Source organism: Mustela lutreola, chromosome 16 (assembly GCF_030435805.1).
Source record: "Mustela lutreola isolate mMusLut2 chromosome 16, mMusLut2.pri, whole genome shotgun sequence".
NCBI classification, from domain to species: Eukaryota; Metazoa; Chordata; class Mammalia; order Carnivora; family Mustelidae; genus Mustela; species Mustela lutreola.
The window spans coordinates 29734253-29750633 of NC_081305.1; the positions used below are offsets into that span (position 1 = coordinate 29734253).

Sequence of the window (16381 nt, forward strand, 5' to 3'; positions counted from 1 at the left end):
GAGAGGTATCTGGAAAAATGTTGCTACAGCTGATGTCAGAAAAATAACTGCCTGCTCTCTCTCTAGAACTTTTATAGTTTCGGGTCTTGCATTTAGATCTTTAATCCATTTTGAGTTTATTTTTCTATATGGTGTGAGAAAGTGGTCCTGTTTCATTCTTTTGCTTGTTGCCGCCCAGTGTTCCCAACACCATGTTGAAGAGTATCTATTTCACTCTTAAGAAAATGGTGCCTTGGGGCGCCTGGGTGGCTCAGTAGGTTAAAGCCTCCGCCTTCAGCTCAGGTCATGATCTTGGGGTCCTGGGATCAAGCACCGCATCGGGCTCTCTGCTCAGCCGGGAGCCTGCTTCCTCCTTTCTCTCTGCCTGCTTCTCTGTGATCTCCATCTGTCAAATAAATAAATACAATCTTAAGAAAGAAAGAAAAGAAAAGAAAATGGTGCCTTGAGGCTGCTTCATTTCTCTTGGAGTCCCATCATCCTTGTTTTCATAATGACCTACTCTTCTTGATGCAAAGCTGGGGGCACGCAGGTTTTAAATTTACTTTAGTTGCTTCTGCCCTTCACTTGTCAAATATTCCTGCATACCTACTACATCCAGCCATTGGATTGGCTGTCGGGGAGATCATGAAGGGAGAAGCACACGGTCCCGACCTCGTGGAGCTTCCTGTGTAGTGAGAGAGACAGACACTAGTAGGTCCTCTCCCCAAAATGGAAAATCTGAGGAAGTGGTGTTTCAGCTGAGATCTGTGTAGGGGAGAACAAAAGAAGGTTCCAGGCAAAGGAGACAACCAGTTCAAAGGCCCCACCTTTGCAGTGGGGTGTGGTGGGAGAATATCACACCTTAGAAATTAAAAGAATGCAAGTGACTACAGTCTAGGGCAGATGGGGCTGGACAGGTGCTGTCCCAGCCGTGCCACTAGTCTTGTCCTAAGAGCTATGGGAAACCACTGAAGGGTTGGACTCCTCAATAAGCATTGTGGACCTGTCAACAATGAAGAAGAGGGATGTGGCTATCAGGTACACAAGTAACAGTACTCATAGAAACACCCCTGACATTACCCATCGCATTTCCCACCCTCCCATAAACAGCATGGCTTACGGTCACTCATCGTGGTGAATGTTCTCACCATCTACCCGGTAGCTCAGGCCAAAAATCTAGGTGTCCTCCATGATACCCTCTGTCTTCGTATCCCTATCCCCCGTGTCTTATCTCTGGCCCAGGCTTGTCCACTCCACCTCTTTTTTTTTAAGATTTTTTTTTTTTTTAAAGATTTTATTTGACAGAGATCACAAGTAGGCAGAGAGAGGAAGGGAAGCAGGCCCCTTGCTGAGCAGAGAGCCTGATGCGGGTCTCAATCCCAGGACCCTGAGATCATGACCTGAGCTAAAAGCAGCGGCTTAACCCACTGAGCCACCCAGGCGCCCTCCACTCCACCTCTTAAATCTCTCTCCAATGCATCCCCTTCTCCTTCTCTACTATTATCTTTGTGCAGCTGTCCCTTGCTCAGCAACTGCAATGGCTTCCCAAATGGTGTCCTCCTCTGGTGGCCTTCTCAAAATGCAAATGTGATTATGTCCCCACCTTCCCTAAAGAGCAAGTAAACCTTGACTAGCTCTGGCCCATCATGGCAGTCTCCTTCCACTTGCTCTTGACTGGTTTGGTTATGGATGGAGACCCAGGGACTCCTCTCTGGTCACTGGAACGCGGGCATTCTTCTGGACCCCTTCCGGGTAAGGTATTCTTGCTCTTTGGAAAAGGTTGGAAGAAAAGGATCCTTTCACGTTGCTAGGCATTGCCACATTTGGGTATTCCTCTGTCTGAAGCCCAGGGCACCGGCCCCCAGAGCCTGCCCTACCTTGTGAGATAAATCCCCCTTGCTATGGAAGCCAGTGTGAGCTGGGTTTATCTGGCAGGGGCCACCCCAAGGATTCTAACTGATGGTTGCCTGAGGCATCTAGGGCGGTTGTGGGCAATTGGATGTGAACGATGGAAGCTCAGTGGAGAGGTCTGGGCTGCAGTAACATACATGAGTCCTGGGGGAAGGAATGAGCTGGCCAGGCAGAGTGTGGAGGGTAACATTAGTCTGGGAGAGGATAATGAGCCTGCAAACAAGGTCGGGAGGGATTGGGCCATGTAGGTGCCAGGGAGACCATCTGTGGCCAGAGGAAAGCATTTCCTGCTTGCCTCCCTCTTCATATTGACTGACTCTAATACTAAGGGCAGGACAACACTCCCAAGTGTATTCAGCCTGGACAAAAGGAAGCGGCTCAGGAGTGTTTTTCAGCTAGGGGAGGAAGTCGGGTTTCAGAACCAGCCCTGGGGATTAACAAGAGGAGAGTCTGGCTTCCTGCCATTCGAGGTCATTTTTACCAGGATCTCAAAAGCAACCCCAAACGGATCAACCTGGTCAGAGAAGACTTCTCTTCTGAGCACTGTAAGACACGGGAGTCAGGTGCGGATGGGAAGGGCGCCCCGAGAAAAGGCACCATCCTAAGAAAAGGGCAGCCGTCACGGAATGGGGCTGGCGACGGTCGTGGGAAATGAGAGGGGACCGTGGGAAGGAGGCCGACGCGGGCTGTGCCTGGGAAGGCCGGTTGAGTCTAGATCTTGTTTGCAGCCGGGAGTGGCTTCCGTGGCAAACTGCTGAGCAGTAAACGGTGAGACGGGGTGCAAGTGTTCTGGATCAGAGTGAGGGTTTGTGGGGTCAAAAGACTTAGGAGTCAGGGACCAGGAGCTCTGTTGCCATGGAAGAGGTCCCCGGACTTCAGCGCGCACCAGAGCCACCCGAGGAACTTGTGGCAGATGTAACTCCCGTCGCTCAGCGCCCCCCTGGGTTCGGGTTCTGCAGCTTCAGTCTGACGCGTACATTCTTTTTTTTTTTTTTTTTTTTTTTAAAGATTATTTATTTATTTATTTGACAGAGAGAGAGATCACAAGTAGGCAGAGAGGCAGGCAGAGAGAGAGAGGAGGAAGCAGGCTCCCTGCCGAGCAGAGAGCCCGATGCGGGACTCGATCCCAGGACCCCGAGATCATGACCTGAGCCTAAGGCAGCGGCTTTACCCACTGAGCCACCCAGGCGCCCCTGACGCGTACATTCTTAACAAGCTCCTCCGGCAGCACTACCGCCAAGCGCGGACAGGGCTGAGCTCCCGCCGCGCGCTCCTCCATTCTGTGACCGGTAACACTGCGTTTCTCAACGTTACATAAAACCTTCCAGTAGGTTCCCTCGACCTGTCAGCCACCCTGGTGTCCCCCTCCCACCACTCCGGGGAGATGAGAGGTCTCAGGGCTCGTAGCGCCCCCCGCCCCCAGAGTAGGGAGCTCCCACCGCCCGCCGAGCCCTCCCTCAGGTCACTCTCTCGGGGAAGCTAGCCCCGCCCTCGCCCTGCCACCGCGGGGACTCAGAAAATCCGCAGTCACTGCCTCTCTAAATGGCTGCAGCGGCCACGCACAAACCTGTGGGCGGGCCTCTATGATGACTGACGGATGTCATCGCCAATTACGCTCAGGTGCTTGTTTGTTTCCTCCCCGTCCCTCCCCCGGGGCTGAGATTTCCGTGACTGACAGTTCACTCTGGGCGCTGTTACGTAAGGGGAGGGTCAAGTGCTGCCCCACCCGAGCAGAGCTGATTTGATTGGCAGAGTGGAGTGCAGTCGCCCCAACGCCCCCGGAAGAACGTGCTTGACGGACTGGTATGGCAGCCACTTGGCGCCGGGAGGCTGGGCGGAAGCGTCCTGGCCCAGGGGCGTGGGGCAGAGGGCGGGGCCCAACACCGAGAGCAGGGCGGGGCGGGGAGCAGGCAGGGGCCGGGCTGGCGCTGCGGCCAGAGATGCTGTGGGGCCGCGACGGCGCTCAGCTGCCGGGAGCACTGCGTTGAAGACGCCGAGGTGAGGTGCACTGCTGGGAGGGACGGGAGGCCCTTGGAATCCTTAAACCTGAGCGGCTAGCGTCCTCGGCCCGGCATTTGTCCGCCCTACCCGGAGCTCTCGACTCCGTAGCGACGGCGGCCGCGCTGGGACACGGGGGCGGGGCCGGGCACCTGTCCGGGTTTGCAGGCACCTGCTGCGCCGCGGTCCGCCGGCCGGCGCTGGGGCTGTCCGGGTGCTGGGCCTGGCTGCCTGAGGAAGGGAGGCGGGCCCGACTGGCTCGCCGAGTCCCGCGGCCCGCCCTCCCCGCCTCCGTCCTGCGCCCTCGTTGTGTGTGTGTGGGGGGCGTCCTCGAGCCCTGGAGGCCCTCAGCTCCCCACCGGAGGGGCTTGCGGACCCGGGCCGGCCTCGAACTAGCTGCGAAGCTGGGACACGGCCCGCGCCTTGCATCACCCCGAGACAGGTTTGTCCGGATTCCGTGTGTGTGTGGAGATGGATTTCCGCCCTGGGCGAGGGTGCCGGTCCGGGCTGTCCGCAGCGATCCCGGCCAGGGCCAAGGTTTTTGGTCCTTTCTCGGTGCCGTACTCTTGCCTCCTCTTAACGCGGAATTTAAGGCTTTTCGGGTGATGTATTAAGTTAGTGCCTATTTAGGGATTGTGGCACGTAGGAAAGCAGCACCCTTCTGAGTTTGGGCTCAAGCCATGTTCAGATCATTCGTGCAGGTCCAAGACACTGATTTCTCAGCTGTATGACGTAAAGGAAGACCGTCCTATTTGGTTTGTATGACCAAACCAGGAGAAATTCTCCAATTGTTCCCTAGGGCTTCCTTCCATCTATTGGAAAATGCTGAACCCTGTCTGGGTAGACTGGACTTCTAATAAACCGAGTAGTTAATCTTCAGGTGATTATGGTGCTACTGGAAACACAGGCAAGCATAGAAACTACCTTTTGCTTAAAGGTAACAGGAGCTGGGGGGGGGCAGGTTTGGATTCTTAAAGGCAGAGTCATGGAATCTTTAGGTGTTAGATTTGGAAGGGACCATACAGGTGAATGAATCACTTCAGGAAATTTACATGGTGGTGAGCACTGCATCCCAAGGGGAGGGATCCTCTGTTAAGTCAGATGCATCCTAGATGACAGCAAGGTGCCGTACATTACTCTGGATCTGAAAAACCATCAATTTCATTTGGGCCAAATGGGAAGATGCCAGCACACAGTTTTGAGGTCCCAGTCATTCTCCTCTGTGCCCTAGTCACCTTTAAAGGCAGGTTTGTGGAGAGCTCTCTGCAAAAAGTTGCTCTATAGTGGGTGTAAGTCAACAGGTTAGTGGAAGAACCAGGAGCCTCATTCCTTTGATTTAATTACTGGGTGGCATTATGTCGCGGCAAGGAAAACAGCAGTAATTGGCACCGCTGAGGTATGGACACTTGGTATCCACCTGCGGATATCACAGACTTGTCATAAAAATTTTTGCTGTCGGGGACATTTGGTACAGGTTTTTATCATGATATGCTTCTTACGAGTTTAGCAGAATGTTGCTAAGTTTTGGCCCTTTTAACCTTCAGCCTTTTCATTTGGTGCAAGTAGGAATTCAGAGAAGGAGCTGTGCTTTCCACATAACCGAGCTTGGAGAAAATCATCAGAGCGGGGAAGTTTTTCTTACAGCTTGACTTGCTGCTTTTCCTCTGCCTCTTTCTCTGTATTTTTTGCAAATGACCCACTGACTCTGTGACCTTTGAGGCATACTTTCTTGTCCAGTACTTGAAGCTTTGCTGGGAGATTTATTTGTGAAATGTCTCTGCACTCCTCTCTCGCATTTGTATGTACTGCTTGGCCATTCCATCAGCATCTCATCCTGTAGTTTCCACACATTAAGCACAGAAAAAGACCATTTCTCGGGGATGATCCTGCCAGGACCCAGTTATCCTCTCTCTCTTACCTGCTCTACCTTCTCTCTGTTATGTCTCTGGCTACTGGTTTTGCGGGGAATAATAATTTTGTACTTAAAACAACTGTAAGACATAAATAAACCCCTTGGCTCTTTAATTACCGTAACTCTGAACAGTGATAGACCTTTTGTGTATGTGGGTTCAGTGTTCCCTGCCCCTGCCTGTCCCTATAATCGAATGCCTATGTATGCTAGTAGCAACTGTTGTAGTCCATCCGTATCCTCTGGTTCTGGCACCGAAGCTGAACTGTGTCACTGAATATTCTGAATCCTGGCTGAGGACTCATTACAAAGATTCTCATAGGCATTTAAAGGTGGGAAAGAAACTGGATTCAGAAGAAGGAGGGGTTTGCTGAAGGAAATTTTCTGAAGACTTTTTTCCCCTAATTTTTATAACTATATATTCTAGAACGTTATGTTGAATTTTTATTTAAGAGTGTCAAATTTAGTATTTAACTGTTTTGAAAATCTTAACTGTTGCTGTTGGTATGTTTCTGTGTTTTCCCATCTCATTTTTAGGTAAAGTGACTTCTGAGGACAGAAGTTTGATGACACAGACCACTGAATTTCTTTGTTCGGAGTCCACGTTATGAACCCTTTCTGGAGTATGTCTGCAAGCTCTGTCCGCAAAGTAGGTATAGTTAATAAATTTAATGAGGAGGGGCGCCTGGGTGGCTCAGTGGGTTAAGCCGCTGCCTTCGGCTCAGGTCATGATCTCCGGGTCCTGGGATCGAGTCCCGCATCGGGCTCTCTGCTCAGCAGGGAGCCTGCTTCCCCCTCTCTCTCTCTGCCTGCCCCTCCATCTACTTGTGATTTCTCTCTGTCAAATAAATAAATAAAATCTTAAAAAAAAAAATAATAAAAAATAATAAATTTAATGAGGAAACCCATTTGAGTCAAAGTAGAGGTCAAGAATAATTCATACTAAAGTTGCCTATAATCTTAATGAAATTACCTGGCTTTGCTTATTTTGTTTTGTTTAATTTTATTTATTTATTTATTTTGTAATTTCTGTGCCCAGTATGGGGCCTGAATTAACAACCCTGAGATCAAGAGTCATATGCTTTTCCAACAGAGCCAGCCAGGCACCCCTAGGTTTTACTTTTGAGAAATAATTTATTTTGCTGATTAAAGTTAGCTTCTGAGAGTTGGATGGCATCTCAAATTGAAAATCATCCTGGTAATCACAATTCTGAGATTATTTTTTCAGGTATATTTACACAGGATGAAATTTGTGACACATTATTATAATAGTCTTTCTACTAATTTGCAAGATTCCACAGTCCAAGAAGCTTTGAGAAAGACCAGTCCAATGTAGTCAGCTCAGACTTGAGGGTATGGGTTATTTTCTCCAAACAAAAGGTCTTCTTTTTAAATCGCAAAACCAATACATTTTAAGAAAACTTTAAAAATGCAGACAGAATGAATATAACCTGTAACTCCACCTCTAAGAGACCACCGCCAGGAATCCTCTTTTTTCCTATGTACGCGATACCCATTTTTAATGCAGCCTTTGGCTCTACTTGAGCCAAGGAAGTGCCCATGAGATGGTGGTTTCATTTCTGACTCATGTAGACCTTTGTCTTTGACTTAGACTGACTGACTGTGCTGGGCAGAGTCCAGATGGAGATCATCTCCATCAGGGACAAGATCAGAATCAGAGCAGCGCAAGGGAGAGCATAGCTCCTTCTGCTGTTTCTAAGCTCTCAAGGTGCTCACACCAGGTGGTGTGACTACAGTTTCAGTCACCTCTACTGTTTGCTTTGAGCTGCTTCGCACCTGACCTTCTACAGCACCTAAGAGCCAAGGGACTCTTCTCTTATGGTTGTCTAGTTGCTAAGTAACCCTTTGCCCTCTTTTTGGGGTCAGCAGAAGAAACCATTTCTTTGTCTGTTTCGTATACATCCTGTAAATACTGGCGTTGTTTTTCTCAGATGTAGCTTTAAATTTTTTTTTTCCTGTTGCTTTAGTCTTCCTTCAGCTTTGCTCTCTTTCTAACCGGCTGCCTACTCAGAGTACTTCCAAGTCGTCTTGATTGTGATGCTAGAACTTCCTTGTGAAAGAGTCATTCCAGCTTTCAGGTCAAGGATAAGAGTGTATCACAGGTACTCTTGTGATTTAAGACTCATGCTAACAGATGTTCTCACCACTTCATCTCGAACAGCGATCTGACGGTGAGGAGAAGGCATTAACAGGGGACGTGATAACCAGCCCTCCACGTGCTGCTCCAAAGAAACAGCTGCCTTGTATTCCCAAAAACGCTTTGCCCATAACTAAGCCTACATCCCCCGCCCCAGCCGCACAGTCAACAAACGGCACACATGCTTCTTATGGACCCTTCTACTTGGAATACTCTCTTCTTGCAGAATTGTAAGTGCTGAAGCTGTCTGGTTAGATTCTGACTGACCTTTGAAGGTGAAAAGGGAAGGTTATTCCGGTGCACTCCGTAAACGCCTGCGTCATTCAGTCTTAAAGCTCAGGTGCATCCCCCTCCGATATCTGATAAATAAGATTGAAAGGCAAACATGGGTTTGCATTTTCACGTCTGTTTTGGAAAGCAAGGGGAAGACCCTGAGACTGAGCACTTAAAGTAGGTCAGGAACTGAGTAACTTAATTTTGGTGTGCCTTGGCAGGAGGTGAGGAAGTCCCCTCCTGAGGAGCCGGTTGTGGAGAACGGGACAGTGGGACGCAGGAATCTGTTCTTGGGTCAGACCCAGCTGGAGCTTGGGCTCCACTGTGGTGACCACCTCGTAAGAGGCATCCTGACAGACTGAGGAGAGGCTCCCAGTAGGCAGAGGTCAGGAAGCCAGACCTTAGGAGCCAGCAATGGAAGGAACTGGAACTGCCAACTCGGTGAAGAGACCATGTAGGAAGTACTTATCAGAGCTGCCTTCGTGTATTTGAGGGCCTGTCATTTCACAGGGGACTGGACTCCTGCAGAAGCAGCAGTAGGCAGTGACAGGGAAGTCCCAAAGGTTCAGGCTCTGCAGGTGAGAATCACACTAGTCCCAGAAGCTGAAGGTTGGACTGAAGTCGCAGCATCCATAGCGGGAGGCGAGGCACGCCACCCAGAGTGCTGGTCATGCCGATCTCGGGGGGCCGGCGGGCTTGTGTTCCTGGGGCCGAAGTGTGGAGGAGGAATTCTTCAGTTGTGTCATGGTACAGCATCCTCAAGCGTTCCCTGACTATACTCGTGTCGTGCCGGTTAGAGGGTCTGAAGCCCCAGCGCTGCTGGCGGAGTGTGGTTTGGTGACAGTGGTCCCTTTGGCTTTATAATGGAGGCCTTGTGTTTGAGGCTGGGCCGTGGGCCGGACAGGCGTCTATTGTGGCCCAGATCTGCTGTCTGTATTAGAACACCAAACGGCCTCCCTGTAGTAGCTACATCTGCCAGCTGCACGTGCTGACGTGCCGAGCTTTAGGGAAAGGATCGCAAATAAATGTGATGGTAAATAGGTAATACAGACAGACAACTAAGGTTCAACACGTTGTGTCTCAATAAAATCCAGACTTGGCAGGTTAAAGGTATTTTAAGGCCCGAAGTCAGCACTGTTCCAGGTCTGATCTCAGCCTTGTGCCTTTAGGTGCACGGTGACAAGGTCCCAGAGAGCCCGTACCACCTCTGTCAGGGCCCTTGTCCTCCCCCTTGCTGTGGGGCCCACAGAGTACAGGCACCTGGGTTGGGGTGTCGCTTGAGGGGGAGAGCAGAGTGGGGAGCGCCTCACGCACATGCCTGCCTTCGCCAAGAACGCTGCGAGTCTGAACGCGGCCCTCTGCCACATGGACTGGTGTTCACAGCTGAGATGACACCTAAGTGAGGGCAGTTGTGGAGAATTTTTATGCTTATTACCTAAAATCGTGCTTCAGGAGGCTTTTGAACTTGTGTGGGTGAAATCTATTGTCCATAGTCACAAAAGCAAAAATTGTACATCTTTTTCCTAAAATTTAACGTCCAGAATTTAAATCAGTTTGCATTGTTCAGAATTACCTACTGGTTGGTTTCCAAGGTGATGTTTTGGGAAAGTTGATTTCTGGGAAGAAAACTTGATTCTTTGTGTACCCCTGCTTGGCTTGACTTTCTTCATCTGGGGCCGGCTCTGGCTCCTGTTTTTTCTGTGAGCTTGATCTGGAAAGCTGGGACACGGGTACGAACCTGAGCCGGGTGAGATGGTGAGGACTTGGCTTGTGTGGTAGCTGCTGGCTGCCCGTCAGGGGACTAGTGCTTGTCTCGAAAAGTGAATGCAGGGTGGTTTGATCTGTATGTGTCATTTCTAGCCATACAATTTTACTATTCTTCTGTTTTAGTACCTTGGTCGTGAAGCAGAAGCTGCCGGGTGTCTATGTGCAGCCGTCTTACCGCTCTGCATTAAGTAAGAAGGATTTGTTCTAAATTTATAGCATATTTGGTTCCTCTGACACAAACTTGGGTCTTAACTGTTTATTTTTCCCCACAGTGTGGTTTGGAGTAATATTCATACGGCATGGACTGTATCAAGACGGTGTGTTTAAGTTTACAGTTTACATCCCTGATAACTACCCGGATGGTGACTGCCCTGTAAGTAAGGTGTCCAGTCTGCCTTCCTTTGCTGGGTCCGAGGAGGACTTAGAGCTTGAAAGATTCCTTGGTTCTTTTCCTGAGCTCATTTTACGATTTCAGTTTCCCAAAATGTTTTGTCTATGCAGTCGTTTTTGGAGGGCATTTTTGTGCTTTGTTGCGTCTTTTGCCACGCCAACCTCTGCCCTTAGTGTCCCTGGTTTCTCTGCTCAGGGTATGTGAGGGAGGCTGGCTGTGCACACGGCAGTGTTGTGCTACAGCAGAGCAAAGGGTGCCTGCCCTCCGGTTGCAAAACTGAGTTTTACAGGAAAATGGTGGAAGTTGTTAAGTATCCCTCTTGAGGCAGCTCTTTGACTTAAAATACCATGAGTGCATTGTCTTGAAGCTCCCCTTACACCTCTCTGTATGGGTCCAGTAAGCTCCCAGCTTCCACTAAAGGACACGTCTCTCTCTTTAAATACAGCGCTTGGTGTTTGATATTCCGGTCTTTCACCCGCTAGTCGACCCCACCTCAGGGGAACTGGATGTCAAGAGAGCATTTGCAAAATGGAGGTTAGTAAATGAGATTTACTTTGGTGACCTACGTCAGCAGGACAATACTTTAGTGATCCTACGTGTTTCTCTTTAGGCGGAACCATAATCACATTTGGCAAGTTTTAATGTACGCAAGGAGAGTTTTCTACAAGATTGATACATCAAGCCCCCTAAACCCAGAGGCTGCAGTGCTGTATGTTCCTTTGCTTTGTCCTTTTAGATACATTTGACAGTGCAGCTAAGTAGATTACGTTGGTAACTTTTTGAATTAAACTTTTAATACAGGTATGAAAAAGATGTTCAGCTTTTTAAAAGCAAAGTGGTGGACAGTGTTAAGATGTGCACGGCTCGTTTGTTTGACCAACCTAAGATAGAAGACCCCTACGCAATTAGGTAAGTGGCCCACGATCTAGATAAGCTGCACTTTGCCATCCTGTAGTTCCATGTTTCAGCTGGTCTTAGAATGGGGATTTAAAAGAGTGTATCATCTGTTAGCCTACAACCTTTATAATTTGTTGGCAGCTCGCTTTCTGATACCTCTTAGGTATCCCTGAAACAGAAAGCTTTACGTCGGGGCACCTGGGTGGCTCAGTTGTTAAGCGTCTGCCTTCGGCTCAGGTCCCAGGGCCTTGGGATCAAGTCCCGTTTCGATCCCGCTTCCCTGCTGGCGGGAAGCCTGCTTCTCCCTCTCCCACACCCCCTGCGTGCATTCCCTCTCTTGCTGTCTCTCTCTGTCAAATAAATAAATAAAATCTTTAAAAAAGAAAAGAAAGAAAAAAAGAAAGAAAGCTTTACATTGACTGGCATATTGTACCAATAGCAAGCTATTTAGTGACTTTGATTTCCTAAGGATCCTTGTCATGTGCACGTTCAAATGTCCAAACTTTTCTTTTCAGCTGACAGTTTTAGCTGGAACCTCTCTTAAACTGCCACATCACTCACTAATGCTCAGATTTGGGGAAAAGAGGGGAAACCGAATAGGGTGAATAGCGCGTTCCTTTATCACTATGATATTTAATCTCGGAAGCGTCTGAAGGATTACTGAGACCTGAGGAATTGGTGATTTAGCTCTCTGGCAACACGTACTGCTGGAAGGCTGGTGGTCCAGTGGGTGAGAGGCCTGGCCTCTGCGGACAGACTGGCTGGACTTTGCGCTTACTGACTTGGGTGACTCAGAGCAGTGACTTACTTTGACTGCCACGCTTTTGTCATCTGTAAATAATAATACTTCAGGGATGGTTGTGAAGCTGAAATGAGCTGACGTGACACGTGTAAGTGCTTCCTAAGGGAAAGTTACCCTATGAGAAGCATCTAGAGTCACATCTAAAACTTACATGTTGACAACTGGTTATTGCTCCTTGTTAAGTTTTGTTAAGGGAATAAATGGATATTCTACAAATTTAGTAAGCCAAAGCAGTTTTTAAATATTTCTCTCTTCCTTAAGCTTTTCTCCATGGAATCCTTCTGTACATGATGAAGCCAGAGAAAAGATGCTGACTCAGAAGGTGAGTACATAACCATTTTTGAAATCGTTAACGGTTTCCTTTCTGAAATGTCTTCGTTAGAGATTACTCATTATGTACAAGTAACTTTTTGGGAAATGAGTTTGTACAGGACCGACTCCATCAGTCTTATGTTTAATGTCTGTTTTTGATTATGCCTAGAAGAAGCCTGAAGAACAGCACAATAAAAGTGTTCATGTTGCTGGCCTGTCATGGGTAAAGCCTGGTTCAGTACAACCTTTCAGTAAAGAAGAGAAAACAGTAGCAACTTAAGCGCTGGTGAATCTGGTGCACCGTGCACTTTCCTGCCGGACTCGGGCCTAGTTAGAGCTGACCGATGGCAAAGGACTGCCGGAAGAGTAAACTGTGCGAACGAGGACTGGTATCAGTGTGTCCGTGTGTGCGTGGGTTCTAACAGCAAGTTTTGGAAACCTCTCTCTAAGTAATGCATTACTTCTGTCAGAAGTGTCTTTAGGGTGGTTATCTAGTTGAGTACTCCAAATTATTGGGGACCTCGAGGCTTAAGTATTTTTCTGAATATAACGCTAAAGGTAAGTTACGTTCATTTAAACTAATAGAGTAGCAGAGTTCGGCACTCTCATGACTCTGACATGCGTGGTTTCAGTTGTATATAATGTCAGGACGAGAAGGAGGTAGAGAGAACAGGTTCCGTAGCTGATGAGCACTTGGAAATGGAAGATCATCCGAACCTCAGTCCTCCGTCTGCTGTCTTACTACTTTACAGACTCCTGTCAATCACTGAGGTACACATTAGGTGAGTGAGAGGAAACCAGAACACTTGTTCATAGCTGAGGGTTTTTTTTCTTTTTTTTTAAAAGGAAATTACTTACTGTATTTTTATGGCAGGAGGGAGAAAGTGTTAAAACGGTTTCTAATGAAGTCAGATATTTAAATGATGAATGACTAATGTGTTTTGTAGAAACAAAAATAAACCAATAAATGATTGTTCTTTGTCATTTATGCAGGAAACTAAATAGCCCTTTCTCAATATAACTAAACAAAGATTAACTTATAAATGCTTTATTGAAAAATACACTTATTTTCATATAAAATTACAGTAGCAGTAAGTATCTTAAAGGTTTTATAAATATTTTTGCACCACTATTCTAACTGAACAGTGTAAGTTCCATATTTCTTTCAGAGCAATATGAAGTTACCCAGTAACTTGGTTTATACTGATTCAATTTACAATTGAATTTTCTCCCTAATAAGATTATTCGTTCAACTTTAAAACTGCTGGAACAATAGTGATTAATAAAGGTATATATAGATAATTCAATAGCTGTTAAGTAACATTTCTAATTTTTGTAAATGGTACTAGGTACTAATAAAAACCTAAATTCTCCAATCTATTTTTTAAACTGCCAGGAACACACCCAAAGGTATCTTAAATTTGTCACCTTAATAGACACATGTCTTTCAGATAACTACCTCCTAAATAAGAGGTCATAATTTTCCATATTGCCTTAATTCAACTTGATTTAAAATCTTTACTTAGCTAGCTGATCCCTATTAACAACAAAAAACTGGAGAATTTAAAACACATGCCCAAAGGTGGCTACTGGGGCTTGAACAGTTTAAAAAAAGTACAAAAGCATCAAAGATGATATTGCATGTTTAGCCTGGAAGTTTTGTACTCCATGAAGTTCACATTGTAGAAAGTGCCATCGCAAATATACAGCAAAATCTGGGTTACAAAATCATGCTTTTTACAGCCCTAAAGTGCCACTTCTTATACAAGTTCACTCACACATTGCACACCAAACAATCCAGCACTTACCACACTGTACCACACCTAACGGGGAGAGGGAAGAATTACATAAGGGGAACGGGAGATTTGGGATAATCTAGGAGCTCCAAATCTGGGCTCTCTCCCTTGTTCTGTTTCAGGAACCAAAATCCTCCTAACTCCTACCAAACGTTTTGGGACAAACACCTCTTAAGTTTTTGTTTTTGCTTTTCATGAGGGCCAGAAGCTGACCACAAAACAGGTAGGAATGAACTGACAGCCAGTCCCTCTGCCAGAGCACGTCAACAGAGACCTCTTACACCTATATTTGAGCACGCTCTGTTCCCTGTAATACTTGCAAAAGCATTGCTGAAGAGTTAAAAAAAAAAAAAAAAAAAATCCTGTCTGGATTCTAAGCAGCCTTGATGGCAAGCACTGAGTGATAGGAAAAAGGCAGTTGGGATGAGTAGAGATATCCTAAGGATACTGGAAGATTAGGAAACGAGCCCCATAATCTAGCATGCATTACCGGTGCTGCCCAACAGTTTGTGAAAAGACCGTTTCAGTACAACCGACTAACCTCAGTGAGAACCTCGGTCATTAGCTACATCTTGGAGACGACGTAATAAGGCAGAATGATTTTCTGGGCAAATTCTTTTTGCAGGTGATTCACTTCCATCTTCCAAAAGAATCCCTCTCTTTTTGGTTGGAGTTTCTCCTGTTCGTATCATACTGTTAATTTCTCTCAGTCTCTAGAGTGGGGGGAAAAACATACAAAACTTTAAAATGCTCATACGTCAAGTTCAGTGATATGTCAGAGAACCTCAAATGAGTTTCAAGAGTTCGAACATCTTGGGGAGCCTGGGTGGCTCAGTGGGTTAAAGACGGGTGGCTCAGTGGGTTAAAGACTTTGAACATCTTTATAAAGAAACTAACTACTGAATTATACCTTTCCGATTTTACTTCTCAGCTGGCCGACACTGATGACTCTCTGGGTTGGAGGGCAGAGTGTTTCTCTTTTTTAACAAGCTCCAGGGGTGATTCTGATGTAAACTTTTCCAAAAGTAAGAATTCACGAATTTGTGATTTTGTTGTTTTACAATAGTTATGGAGCATCACCTTGCTGTGCCATAGTCAATTCTGTATGTCTCCATTTTTCTTTTTTAAAAAATAGTGTGCTTTTACACAGTATTATGCCCCTTTCAATCTAGTGTTACTCATTTTTTAGCAGTGGTTCCAAACTGGAATTTCACAGGACAAGTAAACCTTAATTCCCTAAAGTATCCATTATAAGTAATTTATTAGTATGATCTAGAAGGTACTAGTTATTTTCTCATCCGTCGGAGAGTTGAGAAAAATTTGACAAATTTGTCTTCTGTGGTTAATGTGAGGAACCCTGATTGAGGAAAAACTGCCAGGATGCCAGCAAGATTGGACGTATATATAAAGCCTTCAGCACTAAGTTTCTCCAAAGCCCCCCAAATCAGTGGCCACGTTATTTTCTGGCAGTTTGTTGGCCACATTTTTTTTTTCACACGCTGCTTCACTCTGTCTATGTTTCCTTAGGGAAAATATACTCCCCACATTCACCTGCACTTATTACATGAACTCTCAAACAGGAAAGCAGAGAGAGGGGGGTAATGAACTCTCCCCTAGCGATCACCCCACTGGGCCAGTTTTGGTCCGTCATGCTTGATCTATACCCTCATTCATTTCCCATTCACCAGACTATCTTAAGGCTAATCCTAGGCCTATTTTATTCATATTTTATTCTTTATTTTAAAATAATTTTTCTGAGGTTTTAAATAAAATCAGTATTCTTTATTACTAGCATATGCACCCTCCCAAACCTCAACCACTCTCAGGAAGCTTTCCTTTGACTTTCTCTTCTACCCTCTTGCATTCCTAAACTCTAGTCTCGTATTCACTTGACTATTCCTTAAATTGTTAGGTGCATATAATGTATACATATCTTGTGAAATATATAGTATATAACAATATACACAGCACATTTATGCCATATATAATATATGTAATGTGTTAAATACAATTTATATACAATTCATAGTATCTTACACAATTTGCACAGGTACATATTTAAAATACAAATTCTTACTCCCCCCAAAAGCTCATACAGAATATGCTGAGACTTCTTATCCTCACCAAATTCCTGGGACACCTACTGTTATTTTTCATTCACTGGACTGATCAGGCTACTGTAGAGCCT

General features: G+C 46.3%; 2 protein-coding genes across 7 annotated transcripts in view; one reads left to right on the forward strand and one right to left on the reverse strand.

Moving 5' to 3' along the window:
- The first annotated feature begins 2290 nt into the window (after positions 1-2290).
- On the forward strand, positions 2291-13385 carry AKTIP (AKT interacting protein). 4 transcript variants are annotated; one of them, XM_059153578.1, is made up of 10 exons: positions 2291-2435; positions 6335-6446; positions 7980-8185; positions 10119-10183; positions 10268-10368; positions 10832-10920; positions 10997-11095; positions 11188-11295; positions 12347-12407; positions 12567-13385. In XM_059153578.1, the coding sequence occupies exons 2-10, from the start codon at positions 6405-6407 to the stop codon at positions 12675-12677; spliced, it is 882 nt and encodes a 293-aa protein (XP_059009561.1). In that variant the 5' UTR covers positions 2291-2435; positions 6335-6404; the 3' UTR covers positions 12678-13385. The 4 variants fall into 4 exon arrangements, with proteins under 4 accessions (XP_059009561.1, XP_059009559.1, XP_059009562.1 ...); XM_059153576.1 differs by lacking the exon at positions 2291-2435 and adding an exon at positions 3765-3888; XM_059153579.1 differs by lacking the exon at positions 2291-2435 and adding an exon at positions 3765-3888 and having other exon boundaries at positions 12570-13385.
- A 44-nt stretch (positions 13386-13429) lies between these two features.
- The window catches only part of RBL2 (RB transcriptional corepressor like 2), a 54791-nt gene continuing 51839 nt past the window's right edge, over positions 13430-16381 (reverse strand). For all 3 annotated transcript variants that reach the window (XM_059153573.1, XM_059153574.1, XM_059153575.1), the window contains one exon: positions 13430-14906. In XM_059153573.1, coding sequence (XP_059009556.1) covers positions 14736-14906 — 171 coding nt within the window. In that variant the 3' untranslated portion in view covers positions 13430-14735. The remainder of the gene's footprint in view (positions 14907-16381) is intronic.

Excerpts from the sequence above, each read along its gene's own strand:
- AKTIP (XM_059153578.1), top strand. The coding sequence starts at position 6,405 with ATGAACCCTTTCTGGAGTATGTCTGCAAGCTCTGTCCGCAAA. Across the intron at positions 6,447-7,979 it reads CTGCAAGCTCTGTCCGCAAA|CGATCTGACGGTGAGGAGAA; the intron begins GTAGGTATAGTT and ends CATCTCGAACAG. Across the intron at positions 10,921-10,996 it reads AGAGCATTTGCAAAATGGAG|GCGGAACCATAATCACATTT; the intron begins GTTAGTAAATGA and ends GTTTCTCTTTAG.